We start from the raw sequence: 25772 nt of genomic DNA, 5'->3' as shown, positions 1-25772 counted from the left end.
TAAGAAAGATTTCTAAAAACCAAATATGCAGCATACTGCCACACTAGTGGTATATATGACATGTAAGCGGACAGGGGAAAAGACTGGAAGGTGACACTACATCAACATTAAAAGTTACAAAAATAAAAATTCTGTACGGAAGTACGTCAGAATGTTAGCCATGGAGTAATGATTATTTCCAGAGAGCGGGACTGTAGGTGATTTTTGTTCATCTCTTTTCTTTTCCGTACGGCCCAGATTTCTACCAGACACGTGCTACTTTCATAGTTAGAAAAGAAATAAGTATTTTAAATGACATCTCGAAGGGGAGTGGCATCCCAAGAAACCCTGGGATACGGTCAGCCTCCCACTTTGAAAACCTCTGATGAAAGCACGGCCAGCCAGGGGGGCTGGCCTGGACGATTCCTCTCCTCCCCCTTCTAGATACCACCGCTGGAGTGTTCCATCTACGCTCCCCGCTGGGCCAGTACAAGCTGACCTTTGACAAAGCCAGAGAGGCCTGTACCAAGGAAGCTGCAACCATGGCAACCTACAACCAGCTCTCCTACGCCCAGAAGGTGGGGCCCAGTTGGCGGGCACTGTGCAGGCAGGGTCTTCAGGGGAGGAGACGCAGCTTCCTCTTGACACAGAGGAGACTCAGGCTGTTGCCTTCCTGGAGCGGGGAGTTCAGGGAGCTCCTGGAGCAATAACGATTCGTCATGTCCACCGGGAGTCTACCGTGTGTCAGGCACAGTGTGGGGTGCTTCCCTGACATTGCTGTCCATTCTCACAACATCCCTGGAGGTAGGTATTCCTATCTTTTTACAGAGAGGGCAACTGAGGCTCTGAAAGGTAATGTGTCCAATGTCACCCAGCCAAGCAGTGGCAGATCCAGCATTCCAGGTACCCCTGACTCCAAAAGTCTGCTCTCGATCATGACATTCAACCACCGAGGCAGAGGCACAGACTGGGAGTGTGTACCTCATAGATGGAAACCAGAAAGAGATCAGTTAACCACAAGCCTAGGGTCTCCCTGAACCCACAAAGCAGCTGAGTTTTCTGGAATAGCCGGGGCTCTCTTTGTCTGGAGGGGCTGTGAAGGGAGTACATGGGAAGTGCCCCAGCTCTCAGCCACAGCCAGGGAGGAAATGGAGCTCTGGTCAGGGCTACTCTCTTAGCCTCTAAAAGCAGAAGCCAATTAGGAAAGGTCAGCGACTTTGAGTGACCTGCTAGTGACTGCTCACTGGGAGTAGAGGAGACCACTGTCCATCAGGATGATGTTACTGCCCTCCAACCTCCATCACTACCAGATCCTCAGACCTGACGTTTCTTTACCAAGGAGCAAAGCCTTTGATGCCAGGACCCAGCATCTTGGAGGGTCAGAATTTCTTGTTTCTCCTGCTTGCTGGTTGTATGGCCTTGATCAAGCCATTGAAACCTCTGTCCCACCGGGCATGTTTGTATAAGGACTAAAGGTAATATGGGTACGGTGACTGGCACACAGTAGGAACTCAGTTTTTAAGATTAAGAGCTCTGGAGTAGACTGCATGGGTGTGAATCTCAACTCCGCTACTCGCTGGCTGTATGACTTTGAGCAAGTTACTTAACCCTTTTTGCCTCTATTTTCTCAATTATATGATAGAGGTTTTTTTTAAGTTTCTATCTCAAAGGGTTGATATAAGTGTGAAAGGTGCTGACACGTGAAAAGCCCTTGCAACAGAACCTGGCCCAGAATAAGCTCTCAATAAGTGTTACAGTGAATGGTGATGGTGATGATGGTGAGGATGATGACTGATGATCCGTTACAGTTCTGTCAACCCATAAGCAGAAGAATTTGCACCCAGGGAAAAAATAGCTGATTGCAAATCCTTTCTCGAGAGCAGAGGGAAGAAAAATGAGTGTGAAGGACCCGGGCACCTACAGGAAAGAGAAGGCACCACTTTCATCCATCCAATGGCTCAATCAACAAAAATTTAATGAACACCTACTATGTTCCAGGCACGGGGTACAATAGGCAAAATGAGCCATAATTCCAAACTCCATGGAGTCTTCAGTCTGATGGGGGAGTCAGACGTTACCCAAAGAACTCCACAACAAATATGAAATCACAGCTGACCCATGGCCACATCTGTGTCCCTACAGGCCAAGTACCACCTCTGCTCAGCAGGCTGGCTGGACAGTGGGCGAGTAGCCTACCCCACATCCTACTCCTCCCAGAACTGTGGCTCTGGTATCATTGGGATAGTGGACTACGGAACAAGAAACAACAAGAGTGAAATGTGGGATGTCTTCTGCTACCGGATGAAAGGTAACAGCCCACACGCCCCTTTAGATTCCAGGCCATGCAGCTGCTGAGCAGTCCTCAGCCTGGCCAGCCGACCTCCCAGGGTGAGATGGGGCAGCCCAGGTCCCTGCCTCACTGGGGCGGGCCCCCGTGTGCTCCTGCCTTCCAGATGTGAACTGCACCTGCAAAGCAGGCTACGTGGGAGATGGCTTCTCGTGCAGTGGAAATCTGTTGCAGGTCCTGATGTCCTTCCCCTCGCTCACAAACTTCCTGACGGTATGTATGTACCATGTCTGTTTGCTTTCGCCTTGGGGTGGAGGGGTTGCCTCAAAGCAGGTATTAGAGAGGTGAGTCCTTCAAAGAAGACAGAGGTTCACAGTCATAGTTAAGAGCATGGACACTGACAAAAAAAAAAAAGGGACTTCCTGGCGGTCCAGTAGTTAAGACCCCACGCTTCCAATGCAGGGGCCGCGGGTTCAATCCCTAGTCAGGGAACTAAGATCCCACATGACGTGTGGCGCAGCCAAAAAAAAAAAAAGTCTCAAAAGGGCGTGGACACTGAGCCTCACTGCCTGAGCTTGAAGCTTAGGTTTGCCACTTGGTGCAGCACCTTAAATGAGTTACTTTCCCTTCTGAGCCTCAGTTTGCTCATTTGTAAAATGGAGATGATGATAGTACCAGTCTCATAGGGGCACTGTGATAAATAGATGACCTAATATTTATAAAGTGCTTAGCCCTGTGGCCAGCAGATGCAAAATGCTATACTGGTATTAGCTGGTATTCTTATCTCCGTTTGCAACTACAGCAGCTTCAGAGTCGGCCCTGGAGGAGTAAGATGCTCTTTTATCTTTGTGGACAGGGTAGGGCACAGTTAGCTCAGTCTACCTGGTGGTCACCCAGTGAGCCAAATTCTCAACACGGGGTCAGCTTGCATTTTGCACTGCACTTAAAGTCACTTTAATATTCTACAAGTCACGTCCAGTGAAGAGAAAGCCCCTGTTAGAGAAGGAATTGGTGTTGACTGATGAAAGAACTGAGCTAATAATTTTAGTAACAATAGCTAAAATTTCTTATGCAAGTCCTTTGCACGGGGCATTGTACTGAGCCCTTTCAAGGCCCTTTTCACTTGGTTCATAGAACATAAGCTCCATAAGGGAAAGGATTTTCTCTGCCTTGTGGCTGGCATATAGTAGGTGCTCAATAAATACTTGCTAGAAGGAATAAATCCTTACGCAACCTTATGAAGTCACTTCTGCTGTTATTCCCATTTTGCAGATAAAGAAACTGAGGCTTAGCAAGGTCAAGGACATAGCCAAGGAGAGGGCACTGAGCATAAGTACAGGGCTTGTAGGAGCAGGGCAGAAGCTAAACCAAGGACCCCACAATGGCGAGCCTTTTTCCACAGACCAAAGGTATCCACCTAACTCGTCTAAAAATTCAGCGTTACCGTAAATACTCTAAAGGTAAACACCCAAACCAATATTTGTGCTGCGTGGGAGCTTGGCTTGTGACAGCATCTCAGAGAAAAGACGGTGTAGAACAAAACTCACTGGCTACGTGCCCTTCAGCAAATTATCTTCTCTGGGTGTCAGTGGTACTCTCTGCACAATGACAGAGCTGAACTGGGTAGTGTGACTTTTTAAAATCTGTTCAGTGAGTATTTATTGAGTACTTACAAAGTGCTTCAGATATATCAGTGAACAAAATAGACAAACAATAAACAGAATAAATAGTATTGAAAGCTAGAAGATGATCTAGGCTATGGGGGGTGGGGTGGGGAGGGTAAGGGGAACCACAGGGTTCCCTTTTTTTTTTTTTTTTTTTTTTTTTTTGCGTTACGCGGGCCTCTCACCACTGTGGCCTCTCCCGTTGCGGAGCACAGGCTCTGGATGCGCAGGCTCAGTGGCCATGGCTCACGGGCCCAGCCGCTCCGCGGCATGTGGGATCTTCCCGGACCGGGGCACGAACCCGCGTCCCCTGCATCGGCAGGCGGACTCTCAACCACTGCGCCACCAGGGAAGCCCAGGGTTCCCATTTTGCATAGAGTGATGAGGAAAGGCCTTAGTGAGAAGGTGACACGTGAGTAAAGTGTGAACAGAAGAGAGGAAGTTAACCGTGCAGATTTGGAGGAAGAATCTTCCAGGCAGAAGAAACAACCAGGCAAAGGATGAAAGGCAGGAGAGTGCTGGGCAAGCTTGAGGAACGTCAGGGAGGCCACTGGACCAGAGTGAGCGAGAGGACAGCCGGGCACGGGGTCAGAGGAGCAACAGTCCAGATGGTTTGGGCCTCACGGGCCACTGTAAGGACTTTGGCTTTTCCTCTGGGAGAAGTGGGGGCCCTTGCAGGGTTTTGACAAAAGGAGACTCAAGATTTCACTTAACGTTTCAAAGACCACATGGGCTGTCGTGTTGAGAATGGCCTGTGATCTGGCTGTGACTTGGGACCAGAGGATTTACTGAGGAAAGGAAAAATCCTCCTACAGTCTTCTCAAGGGGCAGTCAGACAGCAGAGCGGACGAGTGGCAGCCTGAGTTGGGACGACCAGCAGGAATATTCCCAGAGGGGTGATGCTACCCTCTCCAGCCACCCCGGTCCCTGCACACCAGGCTGACCCGTCTGACCACCTCCTTCCTCTCCCCAGGAGGTGCTGGCCTATTCCAACAGCTCAGCCAGAGGCCGGGCGTTTCTGAAACACCTGACTGACCTGTCGATCCGAAGCACCCTGTTTGTGCCACAGAACAGCGGGCTGGGGGAAAATGAGGTGAGTTGGGCTCCTGACGTCTGTGCTTTGGGCTAGCGCTTCTAGACAGTGTCAGCGGCCTATCACCACCATAGTGCAAGGCTACAAACGACCCCAGAACGCAGTGGCTTCACATTTATGTAGCTCCAACAGCTGTAGACCGGCTGGCAGTCCTTCCGGGCCAGGCCAGGCATGCTCGTGTGTCTAAGCCGGGCTGGCCGTCAGGTTACCTAGGCTGGCTTGTCTGGGGCTCTGCTCCGCAGGGCTCTCATCCTCCAGCAGGCTAGCCCGGGCTTGTGGCGAGAGCAAGCCCAGTCCTGCCAGTGCTTTCTAAGCCCCCGTCTGGTCACAGTTGCTAATATGCCACTGGCCCAACAGGTCATGTGGCTGAGCCCAAAGTCAGAGTGGGAGGCCCTCAGATGATGTGGTTAAGGGCAGGGATACGGGGAGGGGTGAAGAACCAGGGCCATGGGGGCAACTGATCTACTACATCAACCTTTTTCATGTCACGGCACACAGAGGAACTGGCAGTGTTTATTCAGCCCACCCACGGGCTCTGACAGCCCAGACCCCACTGAGGGCTGAGAGAAGCAATAGCTCTGCTCACTTGTAACCCACTCAAGACCCATTCCTCCCAGGACACCACTGGGAAGCTCTGCTTTGTCCATAAAAATGACTTTCAAAGTGGAGGCAGAAAAACCAAGGCTTTGCGAAGTGATTTTTTTTCCCTGGGTCATCCTCGTCATTAAAAGGAGAAAATATTGCTTGGCCTTTAAAGACCGTTTTCGTGTCTCTTCTTTGCTCTCAGACTCTGTCTGGGCGGGACATCGAGCACCATCTCGCCAATGTCAGCGTCTTTTTTTACAATGACCTTGTCAACGGTACCGTCCTGCACACTAGGCTGGGAAGCCAGCTGCTCATCACCTCCAGCCAGGACCAGCGCCAACTGGTATGAAAAGTCTTCTGGGCTTATAGGGGGAAGTGGGGATAATATATGCCAAGCTCCTAGCAGAGAGTAGGTGCTTAATAGATGGCAACTCTTATAATGTGAAAGTAAACTCCGAAGCTGCAGTTAGCGGTACTAGCTGCGCACCAGAACACACCACACTGACAGGCAGCCCCTACCCTTTGGGAAAGAAGCCATTGGTGACCACCAGCCCCAGAAGCTGGTGAACCAGCTTTAAATGAAACCATTTTAAAGCAGTCCGATTCTCTGCCCTTATTTCTGTGAGATTGCCAGCCTATCCTAGGTGTTAACATGTGAGCCTTCAAGTCAAATGACCCTCGTATGAAAACCAGTTCTGCCACTCACTAGCTCTAGGAACTTAGACAAGTCATCTCACTTCTCAGTGTCCCAATTTCCTCATCTGAAAAGCAGGGATGTTGGTGATGTGTTAATGATGTTGATGATGATGGTGGTGGTGGTAGCGGTGATGATGATTATGATGGTGGTAATAGTGATATTTTGATAATGGTGGTGTTAATGATGTTGGTAAGATGATAATTATGATGGTAATAATAGCGATATTATTTTGATAATGGTGATGTTAATGATGGTGGTGTGTTGATGATGATGATGGTTGTGGTGGTGATGATTATTTTGATGATGATGATGGATAATGGTGGGGATGATAGTGGTGGTAGTGATATTAGAAGTAGTGATAGTGGTGGTGGTAATGTGACCATGACAACCATGATGTTCAAATCATAGGCTTTTTAAAAAATATATTTAATTGATTTACAATGTTGTGTTAGTTTTAGGAGTACAGCAAAATGATTCAGTTATATATATATTCAATTATATATATTTTTTTTCAGATTCTTTTCCCATATAGGTTATTACAAAATATTGACTATAGTTCCCTGTGCTATATAGTAGGTCCTTGTTAATTATCTATTTTATATATAGTAGAGTATATCTGTTAATCCTATCCTAATATATCCCTCCTCCCTACCTTTCCCCTGCGTTAACCATGTTTGTTTTTTGTCTGAGTCTGTTTCTGTTTTGTAAATAAATTCGTTTGTATCATTTTTTTAGATTCCACATATAAGTGATAAAATTTGTCTTTCTGCCTGACTTAGTGTGATAATCTCTAGGTCCATCCATGTTGCTGCAAATGGCATTATTTCATTTTTCTATGGCTGAGTAATATTCCATTGTATATATGTACCACATCTTCTTTATCCATTCATCTGTCAATGGAAATTTAGGTTGCTTCCATGTCTTGGCTATTGTAAATAGTGCTGCTATGAACATTGGGGTGCGTGTATCTTTTCGAATTATGGTTTTCTCCAGATATACGCCCAGGAGTGGGATTGCTGGATACACCCTCTCCAGCATTTATTATTTGTAGACTTTCTGATGACGGCCATTCTGACTGGTGTGAGGTGACACCTCATTGCAGTTTTGTCAAATCATAGGCTTTTATGGAGATTCAGTGATTCAAGTCTTTCGACGTGTGATAATAGTGTCTGACATGTAGCAAGGGCTAAATGAATTACTTTTAATTTTTACCTAATAAATGATCTCTATTACCGACGATCAGTAGTTTAGACCAGTGCTTCTCAAACTTTACTATGCATTTTAATCGCCTACAGGTTTGTGCAGATGCATGTTGTGATTCAGTGGGTGGGTTGTGAGGCCTCAGGTTCTGCACTTCTAAGCACTCTCAGGTGACTGTCCACGCCACAAGCCAGTGGAGCACACTTTGATTAGCAAGGAATTAGGTCACTTAAAATCCCTTTCTAACAGTGTGGTGTGATGTTCACAGCAGTGGATCTGGAATCCAGAGGCATGGGATTTGCCACCTACGACCTGGGTGATCTTGGACATACCATTTTCCTTCTGAACTCTCATCTGTTAAACAAGTGGGCTGGACAGAATGACCTCCTGGGGTCTCTGCAGCTCTTAGATCAGCTTATTGGCACAAGAGCTACTAATGTGTTTTGGGCTGTCCAGAGGGTGAGCACAAGTCCTATGCTACCTGTCAGTGAGGACTGGCCTGAAGCCCAGGCGCCACAACCTCGGGGAAACTGGACAACTTTCCTCCATGAAAGGGCTGCCCACATGGAGAGTAAGAGTCAGGTGGTCAGAGATCTCCACCAGCCTCTTCTCATCTCCCCTAGGAGACCAGGTTCGTTGATGGAAGAGCCATTCTGCAGTGGGACATCTTTGCCTCCAATGGGATTATTCATGTCATTTCCAGGCCTTTAAAAGCACCTCCCACCCCAGTGGTGAGTATCCAGGGTTCCTGGTGAGGGGCCACGGGGAATCCCAATGTCCACTTCCCAAGAAGCAAACTACTCCCGGAAGCCCTGTCCACCCCTCCTCCGGATACTGGAGGCGCCTCCCCCATCCACGGCAGCTGGCCTCAGGGATGCCGGGCCCTGTCGCATCCCACCCCCACTCCAGTGCGTTAGCAACATAACACCTGTCACTATCAATATCTGCTGAATGAAAAGGGCAGGATGGGCCAATGGAGAAACCACTGGAAAGGGAGTGAAAATCCTGAGCATCTCCACTTCGTGACCGTGTGACCTTAGACAAGCCCCAGAACATCACTGAGCCCCATTTTTCTTACCTGCAAAATCGAGGTCGTAATGCCTTCCTCCCTGGGTTCTTGGGAGGGCGAGTTAATATAAAATAATGAAGACAGTCCCTGGCACATAGTACATGCTATATAAGAGTTGGTCGGCTGTGGTTGGTTGGTGGTGGTGATGTGAGTATTCTAACTTTGTTCTAAAAGTAAGAGGGAGGGGCGAGCACAGCTGGCTGCTGGGAAGTTCCACAGCCTAGTGGTTAAGCACATACGTTCCAAAGCCAGGCTGGCTTCCAAAGCCCACCTCTACCACTCACAGGCTGTGTGATATTGGGCAAGTGCTTACCCGCTCTGTGTCTCCATTCTCCCGTATGAAAGTGGAAAGAATAAAAATTGTTATCTCTTTGTGTTATTATACATTTAAATGGATTATTTTGTGTAAGGGGGCTTAGAACAGACCCTGGAAATAGTAAGGGCTAGATACATGTTAACAATTTTATCATTATTTTTATCCCAACTGGTACCAAGATGCCTCAGGCCAGCCAGAATGGGGTAGGCTCCAGAAAGCACACCTCTTTGGGGAAGTCACAGTTTTGAGTACCAACCGCTCCCCTTTCTGTGTTCAGACTTCAAGCCACGCTGGCTTGGGAACGGGGATGTTCTTTGCCATCATCCTGGTCATTGGAGCCATTGCTCTGGCTGCATATTCTTACTTTCGATTAAACCGGAGAACAATTGGCTTTCAGCATTTTGAGGTAAGACGGAGAAAAATGGGAACATGGGCACGGGGGTCCTCTCTGAAACCCAGCTCCTGGCTCTGGGCTGCTTCAGAGAGCTCACCAGCAGCTGGGCGCCTGGCACACACTCCCCGTCTCCTGGGTGGGGCCTCTGCCCCTAAGAGAGCAGCAGTGGCAGCTCCAAGGCCCTCTTCCTGGCCGAGACAGGACACGGAGGAGGGTGATGCGCTGCCAATGGCCCTTCGTGCCAGGGGTCTGGCTTGGAGGCAAATTCACCAGGGGCCCAGGAGGCCACTCACCTTGGAGGATTCACAAGACAGGCACCCACCAGGACTGATCTGAGCTTCGAGGCCGACTCTGAGGGTGGGGACAGGGTAGGGACCTACACAGCCAGGGGCCTCACGCCACAGCCAGGGAAACGCACTGGCCCTCTTTGAACTGCTGAGCCCACATCCAGGTCAGCGGGTCTCGGCTGATGGTGGGGTGACCCTGGGGAGACACTGGGGACCAGGGTTACCAGCAGCCCCCAGGCAGCAGGTCACTTCCTTCTGGCAGACAGCCTGTGTATTTATCTGCACCATATACATGATTTATAAAACATCACATCTAGCAAAAGCGCACGTGCTGTATGACTCCTTTTATGCTAAGTTCAAGGACAGGCAAAACCACTCCAGGTGACAGGAGTCAGAATAGCGGTTACCCTGGGTGGGACCGGATATTGGCGGGCAAGGGGCATGAGGGAACCTCCTGGGGGGGATGGAGATGCCCTATATGCTGACTTGGGTGGTGGTCATACCTGGGGGGACGTATTAAGACGTCATTGAACTGAACATTTAAGATTGGTGCATGATATTATATGTAAGTCAGATCTCAATAAAAGGAAAAGGAAAAAGCTCCCGGAGGTGGGTGGGGGGGCGGCTTGCTTTACCCCCCAATTTTGATGAGACACTCCTGCCTCGGGGACTCGGTGGTGCTCAGCCCTGTGCTTGTCTTTCCGAGCAGTCGGAAGAGGATATCGACGTGGCAGCTCTCGGCAAGCAGCAGCCCGAGAATATCTCGAACCCCATGTACGAGAACACAGCCTCAGCAACCCCAGAACCTTCCTACGACCCCTTCATGGTGAGTGTGTGTTTTTATCTAGGAACAGGTTCAGCTGAGGTGCAGGGGAACGATGTCTTTCAGCACATCTCAGTGGAAAGCTCTGCACCAAGAAATCTCACTACTAGAACGTGTCTCCTGGCAACAAGCCTAAAATCGAGTGTTGTGAGCTGGGTGAAGCCGTGTAGTTGTGTAGCATTCTGAGCTCTCTTGGGTGGACGGCAGAGGCGTCCAACAGTTAGAGGCAGGGGAGAACTAGGGGTTGCCCAACCCCTACCTCGTGACCAGGTGAGAGGTCACAAGGAGAAGAAATCCTGGGCCAAATTCTGCCACAAACATTGACGAGGCAGCAGGTGCAAAGTTAAGACATAAACTGCTTCAACGTTTACAATGTTGCCCAGGACTCTTGCCTGTTGTCAGAGCTGCGGCTTGCTTTAGGAGCTACGCTTCTTTGATAAGGTCTTTTATATCTCGGGGAGCATATTCTGCTCTGGTCTTCCAGGAAAGGACCACTTGTTTCTAGAGTTAGTGACGCCTGAGCTTAGACGGAACCTCCACCGACGTTAACCCCATGGCAGGGCACCCCATTCACGCTGAATGTGGAAGATACCGCCCTGCCTGTAATTTATTACCGGGTCTGGACTGAGAAGCTAGGAGGGAGATAAGACAAAATGTATATTGGTCTCTGCCCCAGAGCTCATAAACCCTTGTAATTTCCTAAGTGATAAGAACACTAGGGGCATCTTCTGTTCTGATGAGGATCTTCTGAGTGGGCTCCTGGATGGGGGCTGGTCACCAGAAAGACAAGCCATGATTAGAAGGTTGGAATTCTCAGCCCCACCCTTCACCCTTATAAGAGGAGAGAGGGGCTAGAAACAGCTAATAATCAATCATACCCACGTGAGGAAGCCTCCAAAAAATCCCTGTGTGCGTGTGTGTGTGTGTGTGTCTATTGTAGATTTTTGGTTTGTGGTTACCATGAGGTTTTGATATAGCAGTCTATATATAAACAAGATTGTTTTAAGTTGCTGGTCTTTTAATTTAAATGCATTTCCCGTATCCTGCATTTGCACTCTCCTCTCCTCATAATTGCTGGTTTTGATAATCATATTTGTATGCAGATGATTTCCTACCTTTACTGTATGTTTGCCTTTACCAGTGAGCTTTTCCATTCATAATTTTGTTTCTAGTTGTGGCCTTTTCTTTTCCATTTAGAGAAGTTCCTTTAGCATTTGTTGCAAAGCTGGTCTGGTGGTGCTGAATACTCTTAGCTTTTGCCTGTCTGTAAAGCTTTTGATTTCTCCATCGAATCTGAATGAGATCCTCGCTGGGTAGAGTAATCTTGGTTGTAGGTTCTTCCCTTTCAACCCTTTAAATATATCATGCCACTCCCTTCTGGCCTGAAGAGTTTCTGCTGAGAAATCAGCTGATAGCCTTATGGGGATTCCCTTGTATGTTATTTGTTGCTTTTCCCTTGTTGCTTTTAATATGTTTTTCTTGGTCTTTAATTTTTGTCAATTTGATTACTATGTGTCTCGGCATGTTCCTCCTTGGGTTTATCCTGTATGGGACTCTCTGCACTTCCTGGACTTGGGTGACTGTTTCCTTTCCCATGTTAGGGAATTTTTCAGCTATTATCTCTTCCAATATTTTCTCAGGTCCTTTCTCTCTCTCTTCTTCTTCTGGGACCCCATAATGCAAATGTTGGTGCATTTAATGTTGTCCCAGAGGTCTCTTAGACTGTCCTCATTTCTTTTCATTTTTCTTTCTTTCTTTTGTTCTGCAGCAGTGAATTCCACCATTCTGTTTTCCAGGTCACTTATCCGTTCTTCTGCCTCAGTTATTCTGCTATTGATTCCTCCTAGTGTATATTTCATTGCAGTTATTGTATTGTTTATCTCTGTTTGTTCTTTAGTTCTTCTAGGTCCTTGTTAAACATTTCTTGTATCTTCTCAATCTGTGCCTCCATTCTTTTTCTGAGGTCTTGGATCATCTTTACTATTATTATTCTGAATTCTTTTTCAGGTAGATTGCCTCTCTCCACTTCACTTAATTGTTCTTCTGGGGTTTTATCTTGTTCCTTCATCTGGGACATATTCCTCTGCTGTCTCATTTTGTCTTACTTTGGGTGATTGCTGTTTCCATTCCGCAGGCTCCAGGGTTGTAGTTCTTCTTGCTTCTGCTGTTTGCCCCCTGGGTGAGGCTGTGCAGGCTTCCTGGTGGGAGGGACTGGTTCCTGCCTACTGGTGGGTGGAACTGGGTCTTGTCCCACTGGTTGCCGCGGCCATGTCAGAGGGTATGTTTATCAGGCAGCTGTGCACTCAGGAAGGCTTTAAGCAGGCTGTCTGCTGATGGGTGGGGCTGTATCCCCACCATCTGGGTTGTCGGGCCAGAGGCGTCCCAGCACTGAGCTTACAGGCTGTTGGGTGGCGTCACGTCTTGGTTGGGAAAATGGCAGCCTCCAAGAGGGCTCCCACCAATGAATACTCCCTAGAACTACCACCGCCAGTGTCTTGTCCCCGCGGTGAGCCACAGCCGCCTCCCGCCTCCTCAGGAGACCCTCCAATACCAGAAGGTAGGTCTGGCCCAGGCTCCTATGAGGTCACAGCTTTTTCCCCTGGGTCCTGTGTGTACCCTCCAAGCGTGGAGTTGGTTTCCCCCAGTCCTGTGGAATTCCTGCAATCAAACCCTGCAGGGCTTCAAAGCCAGTTTCTCTGGGGGCTCCTCCTCCCATTGCCAGACCCCCAGGCTGGGGAGCCTGATGTGGGGCTCAGAACTTTCACTCCTATGAGAGAACCTCTGCTATATAATTATATTCCAGTTTGTGGTTCACCCACCCAGCAGGTATGGGATTTGATTTATCGCAATTGTGCCCCTCCTACCGTCTCATTGTGGCTTCTTCTTTGTCTTTGGACGTAGGATATCTTTTTTGGTAGGTTCCAGTGTTTTTTTGTCAATGGTTGTTCAGCAGTTAGTTGCGATTTTGGTGTTTTCATAAGAAGAGGTGAGCTCCCATCCTTCTACTCCCATCATCGTCCATAAAGTCCCAATAGTAGGGGATTCAGAGAGCTTACACGGTGGTGAACACATCCACGTCGGGAGGGTGACGCACCCCAACTCCACGGGGCAGGAGCTGTATTGAATTTCTGTAAGTTGGCACTGAAACATTACAGTTCTTTATTGCACCATTGTAAGCGTGTAGAGTGCAACATTTGTTACTATTTTTCTGCAGTGAACCAAATGCAAATATCCCATGGTTCTTAGTGCCTGTGGTAGATTTAATATGTCTGCAATATTGAAAAATAACCAGATCATAAATCCTGTTTTTTCAATCAAACCCATGTAAAAGTTTCCAGTCCAAATTGCAAGGGCAAGTTCAGCTAAACTGCATCTACTGATAGTCTATTTCTGTAAGCCTTGTGATATTGAAATCAACCTCATTTTAAAAGCAAGGGGGAAAAATTACACATCCTGTTCAATGCTCTCCATGAGCCCCGTGCATGAAAGACTCGCCGGAGGCAGGTGAGAGAGTATCCCAGATGCAGGGGTCAGCTCAACCCTTCTCATTCAACCAGGTGGCAAAAATGTTCCAGTTATGGGAATCCCAAGCTGAGGATGCCAGCCCCAAGCGTGCTTGATTCTCATGCCTTTTATACTGAGGGAGCGGGCATTGCCTATAGACTATCTGGAGTCAATCTAGACAGCATGAACATCCATGATGCGAATTAACAAAACTTCAGTGCTGATCAGAGCCACAGACAGCAGACGGTTCAGAGTGGCTGCCTCTGGACTGTGGCTTCTGATTAGACCCTAGTTCAGGATGAATGTTCAACTGGAAAGTTTTTTTTGTAATCAGAGTAACAGCCACCTTTTGTGGGGTGCTTTTTTAATCTTCCTTAATGTAGTATCTAATTTAATCCTCACACCTCCCTGTCAGGTAAATATTACTAGGATTCTTTATAGATGAGGAAACTACAGCACAGTTCAAATGATTTGTCCAGGGCCACACACCTTCAAACAGCAGAGACTGCACCCGGAACGGGGCCCTCACCTCCATGCCATGAGCCGTGGGACAGCAGTGTGAAGCCATGCTCGCTCCCAACACGTGTGTCCACGAGGCACTGAGGGAAGAATCATATTTTAGGCTGTAGGGGAGGAAGAAGTTTTCCTTGACCCTCCTAAGATCCCTAGCTGGGCCTGAAAAGTAAACTGGTAAAGACAGACTCACAGGACAAAAGCATGTACATTTTTTTGAATGTTTACCTGTACGTGGGAGCCTTCAGGAGAAACCAAAGACCCAAAGGAGGGACCAGAAGAGGAAGCTTTTGTACCTTTTAGACAATAGATGATGTGTGAGGAATTGACAAGGGAAAGAGGTTTGGCGCTAGGGGTAGTGAATGGTAGTGAAGTCACTAGGAAGATAAGGGTTAGTGAACAAGGTTTGTTTGTACAGATTTTAGTCCCCTGATTCCCCATCTGTGGTGGTGTCTTCTTTCCTCCTGGTACAGGGAGGGCATCTTTCACGTGGGAATTCTGTTACCTGTTTCAGGAAAGAAAGAAAGGCAAGGGGGTAGGGCAGGGGCGTCGGAGTGACCTTCCTGCTTCTGCCATTTTTAAAAAATTCCTTCAGTTTAAGACATTTAATGTGCCAAGGTGCTTTGTTTGGGGGTGGCGTGTCCCGAACCCCATCAAGGCCTCAGACCAGTAGCCATAAGAATGCTCGACCCGGGAGGATTCACAAACAGAAGGCCTGCACCCTCTGCGTGGCTCACAGACCTCTCATTTCCAGGACCCTGAAGACCAGCAGCTGGACAGCATTGACCCCCTGGGGGCACTGTGAGGGCCGGACCTGCCCCAGCCAGACATCACCTCCCGCCGCCTGGGCCCCTGGCGCTGCCTCAGAAAGGCCGTCAACTGTGAATCCTCAGCCCCAGTTGCCTGTGGGAAAAGTAAGGTCCTTTAACATTTCAGAGTATGAAACACTCAAGCCGTACCTCATCTCTTTGGTTGATCTGGGGGATTATTCTGTTTCTGTGGGTGAGGGACCATGTTAAATCCACCCACCAACCCACGGAGACTGCTCCCTCCCTGACTCTCTTCTGTCCTTCCCGTGTACCTTTAGTGACCAACACTCTAGTGACCTTGTCTTATTTCCCTATTAGACTGTAAGCTCCCAAAGGCAGGGACCTCCCTATTCGTCTTTATATCTCAGCACCCAGCACAGTGTCTGGCACGTGAAATGTGCTGACGTATTGGTTACAGAATAAAGTCAATGAAACAGATCCAGTGTTTTGGGAAACAAAGCGACTGTTCGCCACAGGAGGGGTCAGACTTTGAAGGTAAAACCAACTTGTTGGGGCCTCTTAGGGCCTTTTCAATTGGCCACCATCTGCCTTAGGAACGCTTCTTTCTTAACTCTGTTTTGTTTGCTTGTGTGAAGAAGACATGAGAACCACACTGAGATACCACTTCACACCCACTAGAATGGCCATCCTCAAAACCACAGCCAATAACGAGTATTGGCAAGGATGGGGAGAAACTGGATCCCTCCTGATTTGCTGGTGGGAATGTAAAATGGGGCCCCCAGCTCCTCAAAAAGTTAAACACAGAACTACCGTGTGATCCAGAAACTCCACTCCTAGGTACAGACCCAAGAGAAATGAAAACATGTCCACACAACAAATGACAGAGGTAGGTACACAGCAGCATTATTCATAACAGCCAAAACGTGGAAACAACCCAAATGTCTACCAACTTATGAATGGATAACCAGTGTGTCTAGCCACACCATGAAATAGCATTTCACCCTAAAAGGGAACTAAGTACTGACACATGCAACACCACGGATGAACCTTGAAAACATGACGCTCAGTGAAAGAAACCAGACACAAAAGACCACATGCCGTATGATTCTATCTACATGGAAATGTCCAGAATCGGCAAATTCAGAGACAGAAAGGTGAGTGAGTGGTTGCCAGCTAGGGACTGGGGTAACTGCTAAGAGGTACGGGGTTTCTTCTGGGGGTATGAAAACGTTCTGGAATTTTACACAAGTGATGTGTAGGCTCAGGCCAGTTCTGCACCGTGCAGGACTCTGCAAGGCAGGATGTCTACCACACCCTCAAAAGGCCCCAAGTGGCCTCGCCATCACTGTGACAACCGGGCACCCTCCAGCCCACCCACCCCCCATTTCCAAGCTGTCCCTGGAGGTAGCACTGGCCATGCTCAGGAGCCAGTGCTGGGGATGGAGAAGCCCTGCTCTGGGCTGAGCAGACCTCAGACTCCCCTCTCCGTCGCCCTCGCAACCCAAACGACTTTGTTCCACATCGTCAGGGTTTTTGCTGAGCCAAGTCCAAAGTCCAGAAGCCCCAGGGTCTCAGAAGCTTTCTCACAACGCTAGGAAAGGGAAGAAGCCCCCGTGGCAGGCACAGGAACAACTCACCACCTCCTCTCGGACAACGTGCCGTGATGAGGGCAACGCCAGGTTTCCAGAAACTCGCTCTCCGAAGTCCACCAACTCCACCATCAGAGGGACAGAAAGGCACGTGATTAAGAGGAGAAACAGCAGGTATCCGTGGGAGGAGGGAATGAGATGAAGTTCCTGGCACAACGAGAGGTCAAGGACATTAAGTTGAAGCACACACACAATTCAGGTTTTTTAGAAGGCTCTTCAAAATATAAATTTATCCAAAACCCAGCAGTGAACTGACTTCACAGCGTGCACTCCTAATTCAGTATTATGCAGTATTTTCTTCCCTTAAAAACACTGCTTCCAATTTCCAGCTTCCCTGGTAATTTGACTGCAGACAAACAGGTGGCTCACTGTCATCTCCTGGTTCTCAAGGAGGGAACAGTCTGTGAGAGACAGAAATTCCAGGTGGCTTACCTGCTGCCCACCTGAGGCCAAACGCATACCAATTTTCCTTCCGTGGCTTAGTTACATGGTCCTCAAGCTCTGAAAACAAGCAAGTGTGCTTTGCTGGGGGTGGGAGAACACGGGTGGTGAGAAATGAACCATAAATCTTTCACCCTTGCTCTCAGGGATGCTCTTTCTGGGGTACATTAGAATGTGATACAGCTTTGCCACTGACTGAAGCACACGAAACAGATGACTTAGAATAAACTGGACAATACAATTCAAACTTTTATTTGGCAACAAGTTCAAAGTCATGTGACATAAAATCAACATTTAGAATAAATAGCAAATTCACATTCAGAATAAACAGTAAGTCTATCTAATTTGCATTCATTGTGCCCGAAATTAATTAAACAGGCACACTCTGTCATTCTACTAAAAAAACAGTTTCCTAAGTCAGAGTTCAAGCCTGCAGTATAGAAAAGTACAGAGCACTGCTGTGGGTTGGTTCCTTGGAGAGCAGACACTGAGATGGGGACTGTCCTTGGGATCAACACCCGGGAAGGGCAGAGGGGATGGGAAGGGAGCTGGGCTGCAGTGCAGACAGAGAGGCCTCAGCTGTGTGCCCTCCCAACAGCTCTGGAGCTGAAAGGCCTTCAGAGTTGCTCCAGGGAGGGAGCTTGACCACATCCTCATCCGAGGCAGGACTTTTCAGCAGGGGAAGCTCCCAAGGAGGACTGACAGCTGCAGACGGTAAGCCAGCAGCACACCCAGCAGCTGCGGGGATTAAGCCCTTCGGTCCTGAAGGGTCTTCTGGGCATCCAAGCCCATCACACGCTACTAGCACAATCACAGATGAGGGCAGTGAGAGGTATATTCAATGAATGCCGAGTCTGGCAGCTCAGTTACGCAATGACAATCGTGCCGTGTGCTGGAAACACAGTATTTTACCACTGGCCATAAAAGTAAATATGCCCAGAGAGTAGCTCGTAGGGGAACATGGCGCACTTACCTACAGTTGGGCTGCACCCAACTGTGGGCTGCTTCATCTGCGTGCTTTCAGCAAGGTCATCTCGCCATTGCCACCAACACGATCCATCAGAGCAGGGCTCGGCAGACCACAGCCCAAAGGCCAAATCCAGCCTGCAGCCTGTTTTCATAAGCCACGCTGTACTGGACCACAGGCAGGCCCAGTCCTAGAGAGGGGCCGCAGACCGCAAAGCTGAAAGTATTTACTGCCTGGCCCTTTACAGGAAAAGTTTGCTGAACCTTGCATTAGGGAAACTTCACTTCCTTTCTTTTCTTCAATCCACTCGGGTATTGAAGGTTAGCTGAACTTGGAACCAAGCTCCCATAGGCTAACGCAGAAAACTGGTACGAAAGGAAATCAATACTAAGAGGGCAGATCATGGGTTGGCTCCCTAGTAGTTGAAGAGAGCAATCAAGGAACCCTGCCTCTGGCCAAATGTAGTCTGAGAGCACATTCGAGACAAGGGCTCCCGAGTGCGTGCAGCAGGTGAACATTCCGCTGAGTGGAATCCAGTTCCAGTACTTAGCACACACTCTACCCCTTTAGAGGCCTTTGGGGACAAAAAGAGAGGGAAAGCTACTGAGGTCACCCAAAGCTAAATTAGCGAGGAAGAAAGATTACTTTTCATTTCTCCTTTGCACTAAGAGGACCAATGCCTTCAAAGCGACGAGGAATTCAGTCTGAGATGCGCCTGCATCAGTAACATGTGGTTTACGCTGGGTGGCATTAGCGGAGCTGAAGAGAACTTTTAAAAGGGGGAAAAAAAAGAGGCCATGTTAGGAGGAAAGTGGGAGCTCTAAGACAAACTCCTAAAATATATTAAAAGCCAGGTTTCATCTATTAAAAACAACCCTGGAAAAACGAGTTGTGCAGGTTCCTTCCAGGGCCACCAGCTACGGGTACGTGAGCCTTGGGGGGCAAGGACTGCCCCTGGGCTGGGAATTTTTGCTCACATCATTCAGAGAAAATCAGTCTAACTGATGCTAAAAATGGAAAATATTTTTTTAATGTGCAAACTAATTTTATTCCGTTCACTTTCCAAACTGATGTTTTAAGTGGTAGAAAATAGGCTCCCTTCCCTTGTACCCACATGCCTTCGTAAGCGTGTGCACCAGAGGACAAACCGGGAAGAAGAGAATGCAGTGCATCGTGCTGAAAACCAGCTGAGTCACAACAGTGACAAGTTAAGACTGAGCACAGACAAGAATGCCTCTGTCCTGGCCCCAGCGCGGGTTCACATCTGCCGGGCGCGTGCGCGGTTGGGCCCTGCGCAGAGAGATCTCAATACAGCCACGTACCATGGCCCACAGACCGAAACCTTCATTGGTAATAAGTCGTAAAATTCATTATTCACACCCAGAAAATCTATTTCTTCCCCCCAGGCTTGGGTCACCTAACCTAGATGTACATGAAAGCAGGTTGTAAAAATAGTTGTACTTCATTCTTGAGTAAACAAGACACCCTATCACTGGCACCTAGGAGATAATACCTGATAAAAACTAAGAAAATGTTTTAAAATAATACCTACTTCCTCACTCAGCTTCTCCAAAGCAGAAACTAGCAGCCCAAAGCACCAGTGTATCCTCTGAGGACCCCAACACTGAACATTTCTGGGCACCACCTGCACCCCCGAAACGCCAGTCTTCCAATGCACTCGGATGCGTAAAACCCCTGAGCGCTAACAAACAGCAAACGAAATGCCTCCTGCTGTCTGAAAAACGAATGGACTGCTGTGTTTCAAATAAAATTTAGAAGGAAAAAGTGGGGGCTAATTGGGCCTACTGGGTCTAGAGAATCACCTTCACTATTTTAGTTAAATACAAGAAAATATCACAAGCACACTCCCATTATAACAAGCAGCATTACAATGCGTGCTATGGGACTCACCTAATTTCCACACTGCGGCAGGTATCCTGTGGAAGGCCAAGCGAGCATTTCATCAACAACTGACTCCGTACACGAATCCATTAAAAACGCTGAATACGCGAGCCCTCTCTCCACAAGCCCCCTTCCTCCTGTACCTGCATCCTTTAGGTTTAAGGATGCGTGTCCCTTGCCTTGTCCTCAGAAGGAAATGGGAACACTCAGCCAGCTAGGTCATTTCCAACTCTGTTTCTCTTAGCTTCAGTGTCCTTTATCCTCTCCCACCTTTAACACAGACACCTAAAGAAAACCACCCAAACTCCCCAAATAGACATACAAACATGGCAGGAAAGCAATCTAAGAGGAGGAGAGGGTGGAAGATGGCTAAGAGGAGAGGGCCACCTCCCTCCCCTCCTGCTAGATTCAAGCCCCTCTCCTCGGCTGACAAGTCAGGAGAGACAGGCATCTGCTCGTTTCCCTCCAACAAGGACGGTTTCTGGTAATACACATGTTAATAAGACTGCAACACAGCCAGCAGGGGTCACGGCGTGGCTCTTCATTACGAGGACTTTTTTTTGTTTCATTTTCCGTCCTCCAACGATCACATTCAAGCAATGTACAGGTAGCAGTTTCAGCTAAAATAAATTCCTGGGAGACCCAACACAAATGCACTGGCATTTGTCTTCTGACCTGTTTATTTCTCACAGCCTCATTCTACAAAGTCTGTTCTGCTGGCTGGAAATTTAACCAGAAGCTCTTCTCTCTTTGCCCACCTCTTCTGGGGAAAAGAGTGAACCTGCCCATCACTTGGGGCACAATGGTCCTTCCCCAGCAGGGGGCAGGACACGGGACACGGATACTGAGGACAATCAAGGCCAAGGACTTGCAACTCCCCTTGTTCTTTCTCACGAAAGACTTCCAGAGAGGCTGAGTCTGCTTTCAAGTGAGGCACCAGAGTGCCAAAGCCCTAGTACCAGAAGATATCTGGGAACCGGCTGCCATCTGGGGACCATCTCTGCCGCTGACACAGTGGTATGCTACCGCAGCGCTCGCTCAAACATCAGCTTTCTGTGAGAAGTTCACCAGTGCACACCACTGGTCCCCTGCACTGCCTGTGAATGTTCACTTTTTCCGTGCGTTTTGCATGGAAGAGTCAAGAAGAGTTTCAAAACGTCACCTGCTGGAATCCAGAGATGGTATCAAGAAGCCTCCCCGTCCCAGAAAATCTGACGCCGGTCGCGGTACCTTAGTAAACAAGAAGGGCGATCACAGGGTGTTGACAGGAAGCCAGCCGCTGTCCCCACATGTACAGGAAGGCAGTCCCCCTGGGCTGCGAGCTCCTGTCTTCACGAGCTGGGGGGTATCCTCCGTAACGTACAAAATAGGTATCACAAGGCATGTCCGTAAGCACAGTCACGTCCATGCAAAGTCTGCCCGGTGCGGGGCCGCCGCCGGTCCTGGCTTTTCGCACCCAGGGTGCCTGGGCCGCTGGCTACTTGGCCTGGGCCTCCTGCAGGAGCGGCGGCCTGGTGGCCGGGGACCTGTCAGACCAGGCAGGAAGCTCGTGCTGCAGCGGGGTTCTCCGGGGGTAGAACGTGTGGCTGACATCATAGCTCAGGAGGCAGCTCAGGGACGCCATGTAGATGTCGGCAAACCGCGACAGGCGCCGCAGGAAGTACGTGGGGTTCTGGTCTGTGCGGAACAAGCTTCCGAACTGGGTGTTGAAGGAACCTTTGGTCATTTCTCTGAAGAGGCAAGAGACAGTGATTCCCAAAAGGTCTGCTTTTAGCTACCGAAATCAAATAAAATCAAAATCACCGTTTCCCAAAGAACAGACACATGTATACGTATAACTGAATCACTCTGCTGTACACCTGAAACCAACACAACATTGTTAATCAACTCTACCCCAATGTAAAATAAAAAGTTTAAAATAAATAAATAAATAAGCTACAAGGATATATTGCACAGCACGGGAAATATAGCTAATATTTTATAATAACTATAAATGGAGTACAATCTATAAAAAATGTGAATCCCTATGTTGTATACCTGAAACTGATGTAATATTGTACACCAACCATACGTCAATAAAAAGATTTTTTTTTTAAATCACTCTTTCACACGTACAGGACTCAAATTAGCCTAGAGCAGCTCCGATTTCTAATCGAGAAAACAGTCTGTCCATTCATCCATCAACTGGCTCTGATCACATTCCCCACTTAGGCCAGCCAGAGAGAACACTGCCGAAGGCTCCAGCGGCAACGCGTGAGCCTCTAAACCTGCACACCCCGTTTCCCAAACAAAAACAGAGGGTGCGGGAGCTGCTTCTGAAGGTCCACAGAGACGCACAATGTTCTCAGAGTCTCCAAACTTCCTTTGTCTACAGAATGGGACAAAGGCCCCCTTTTCATCAGGTTATATTGAGAACTAAGTAAGGAAAGAGAAATAAAAGCATATCATAAACTCAAAGGTACTTTATGTCTGAGAGATTAAGGATTATTTTATAGTGATGTAAACACATCTCTACCATCCACTACAGAGCTTCAAGCACCTCCTCAAAGCCTGGATTACAGGCATCTTGCAAGGCTGTTCACCCTACCCCAGGCTCTAAGCCCCTGCAGGTGTGCAGACACGTGTCTGTGTGTAAAACAACACCCCGTCACACATACACGGGATATGCACACCATCCAATCCAATGGCCAGGACCCCTACACACAGACTGTTCCAGCAAACTGGATAAATGCCATTTGACTGTTAAAAAATCAGTTATAAACACAGCAAAAACCATAATCCTTTACACAACTGTGTGATAAAAGCCACTAGTTGGTAGAGGCCTTCTTTCGTCATATGGTGACAGCAGATGCTACAACAATAAAAAGAAGAACATTGGAAGACCTCAATTAGGTCTGCAGGTGGAGCAACATAAATGGTTTTCAAACGTTTACTGAAAAATCTCATTGAGATGTGAGGTTGTTAGAGATGCGAATTCAAAACAAAATCTCTGCCGGGTGAAACGATTCTTTTCTCTAATAATTTGAGGTCCCTGGAGTGTAGGACTCAGGTCTGGCCTTCAGGGGCAAGGGGCCCAGAGTCAAATGACATTATATGCCCATCACCCTCTCACCCAACATTTTAGACCAATAATCACGTTGGAATAAGCCCCCAACAGCCAGCACGCTGAGAGGGAAGAGGAAGGAAGGATTCAATACAGCCGTGGCTTCTGCTGCCCAGAGGGATGGACTCTGCCCCTCTCCCCACACACCACAGCACCCCCCAGGCTGCCCACTGCTCAGAGGCCAGAACCCAGGAAGTGAGCACTACTAACAAACCTTAGGGACAGCTGTGCCCGGGAGGGGGGTGTGGGGGGAACCACAAGAGCAGAAATGGTCACATCAACAGTGTTTACATGCACAGCATCCATCCTCTTCTACAGGAAAGCACAACTGTCCACAGGGTCTCTTAAGAATAATCGTTCCCTTAAAACCAACCTAAATGTCCATTGACAGATGAATGGATGAAGACGATGTGGTGCATATATACAGTGAAGTATTACTCAGCCATAAAAAAAGAATGAAATAATGCCATCTGCGGCAACATGGATGCAACTAGAGATTATCATACTAAGTGAAGTAGGTCGACAGAGAAAGACAAATATTATATGGTATCACTTATATGTGGAATCTAAAAAGATAATACAAATGAACTTATTTACAAAACAGAAACAGACTCACAGAGAAAACAAGCGAAAAGGAGAGGGGAGGGGATAAATTAGGAGTGTGGGGTTAATGGATACACACTACTATATATAAAACATAAACAACAAGGATGGAGAGCACATGGAACTATATTCAGTATCTTGTAATAACCTATAATGGAAAAGAATCTGAAGCTGTACACCTGAAGCTAACACAATACTGTAAATCAACAAGTTTAATAAAAAAAAAAAATCAAGAATAAGACACACACCCACCACCTTAAGACACACACCCACCAAACTTTCTGACAGCAGATGGGTTTTCTTCACCAATAGACATCATGATACTGAGTGACTGCACATTCCTAAAACAGCAGTGTTACAAACAAGCACCAGGGTTGTAGAAGCCCCAAGAATTAACTGTGGCTCGGTGGCTACTGTCCCACTAGCCACGCTGGGCCACCGGCATTGCCAACAGCTGGACCAGTGGCTGCCCGAACGGGGAAGTTAAGTGGGCTGGAAGGAGGGATGGATGGGAGGAGGGATGGACAGACAACAAACTCGAGGGCAGGCAGCAGGTGTGAGGGAGCTCACTGCTGCCTCGAGGAAATGTCACTCATCACTAATGGCAGCTGGCTCGTTCTCGATGCTGGGGGGTCACAGTCACCCCTGGCAGCTGAGAAAGACTGTTTCGAAGCGTGCTTCAGGCAGGCCTTGCGCCAGGCATGTGGGCTGAGTGAGCGTGGCCAGGGTGGGGGATTTACTCTATTCAAAACAGGCCGCTCTTACCTCATCTCCTTCCTCTCCTTTTTCCACTCCTGCAAAACCAGCTGTGACTCCGCATCTCTGTGAACCTGCAGGACACAAGCCAATTATTGAGAAGGTTCTGGGTATGAATAAACCTATTAGGTCATGAGAATTTTCTAATGAGCAGCTCTTCTGGGAGGAATTTTATTCAGGTCTAAGAGGCAGGCACCTGCAGGACATAATACATTGTCAGACTTCCCAGCTGCCATCTGCCCTTCTCCACCAAGTGCACGTGGCGTATTATGATGCCATTAAGCAAGGCTCCCATTAAACTAGAGATATTAAAGTATTATTAAAGGCTCTGTATAAGCACAATGCATATGCATCCACATAAAATATACGTGTATTATACGTGCGTAATGTATCCATTACACATGGATTATCCACTGCACACATAAACATACACTTAATACAGGCTACCTAATACACATTGATATATATCATAAATATACGTATTATACACACACACACACAAACGGCAGTTAAGTGGAAACAGCAGGTGTAACCGTACATCCACAAGTTACAAGCATGTAAAAAACATGTGCATATATCTGGAAATTAACAGGGAAATGTTTCTTTAATCTGTGCAAGGGTAGTTGAATTATAATTGGCTTTAATCTTTTTCCTTAATATTATCTTTTAAAGTGTTTAAGGAAAAAAAAAATTGTTTTTATAAAAGGCAAGAAGGCAGAGCACCTCACCCAGACAGAGAAGCAGAGAATTTTCTGGGTGGGCTGAAAAGTGAGCAAAAGGCAAAAAGAAAATGACAGCCGTACACACCCTAACACACGGATTCTCACACGTCTCTCTCCAAGGCTCCTGAGGCTGAACGGGAACTCTCGAGCGCAGCCAGAGGTACATGGGGCCAGATGGGGCTCCCTGGAGACCATGGTCACAGGGGCAGCCTCAGGACCCGGAGGAAAACACCGAACACGCAAACCATCTGCTTCTGATGTGGCAGCCAAGGCCCTTCTGTTTATCACGTATGCCCGGGTCAACAGCTTGACTAAGTCACCTGCTACAGGCCTCTGCCACTTAGACAAAACCCTGAGCTTGTCATCTGCACTTCCGGCCCAGCACCGCTGCCTACACCAGCCGGAAGCAGCCACCACTGAATGACCACTGGCCGTGTGTGACTGGAGC

The 25772-nt window shown here is 48.0% G+C and overlaps 2 protein-coding genes across 5 annotated transcripts in view; one reads left to right on the top strand and one right to left on the bottom strand.

Moving 5' to 3' along the window:
* Positions 1–15594, top strand: part of STAB2 (stabilin 2) — a 163505-nt gene extending 147911 nt beyond the window's left edge. Inside the window, 9 exon segments of the mRNA XM_079935845.1 lie at positions 424–557; positions 2122–2287; positions 2433–2539; positions 4904–5023; positions 5811–5951; positions 8129–8236; positions 9168–9296; positions 10281–10397; positions 15166–15594. Of these exon segments, the coding sequence (XP_079791971.1) occupies positions 424–557; positions 2122–2287; positions 2433–2539; positions 4904–5023; positions 5811–5951; positions 8129–8236; positions 9168–9296; positions 10281–10397; positions 15166–15216 (1073 nt within the window). The 3' untranslated portion in view covers positions 15217–15594.
* Positions 1–25772, bottom strand: part of NT5DC3 (5'-nucleotidase domain containing 3) — a gene marked incomplete at its 5' end in the record, with an annotated part of 79407 nt that overhangs the window by 6679 nt on the left and 46956 nt on the right. The window contains 3 exons of one of the 4 annotated variants that reach the window (XR_013830368.1): positions 15126–15314; positions 16819–16977; positions 24612–24676. Coding sequence is in view for 1 of the 4 variants with exons in the window: in XM_079935844.1 (XP_079791970.1) it covers positions 21618–21870; positions 24612–24676 (318 nt within the window). Of the gene's footprint in view, positions 1–15125; positions 15315–16818; positions 16978–17181; positions 21871–24611; positions 24677–25772 lie in introns of those variants that run through there. The other 3 variants (XR_013830369.1, XR_013830367.1, XM_079935844.1) reach the window with 3 other exon arrangements.

The sequence above is a fragment of the Stenella coeruleoalba genome, assembly GCF_951394435.1.
Source record: "Stenella coeruleoalba genome assembly, chromosome: 11".
In the NCBI taxonomy this organism is placed as follows: domain Eukaryota; kingdom Metazoa; phylum Chordata; class Mammalia; order Artiodactyla; family Delphinidae; genus Stenella; species Stenella coeruleoalba.
Note: the sequence above shows the minus strand (reverse complement) of the source record. Positions and strands in the feature narration are given on the sequence as shown.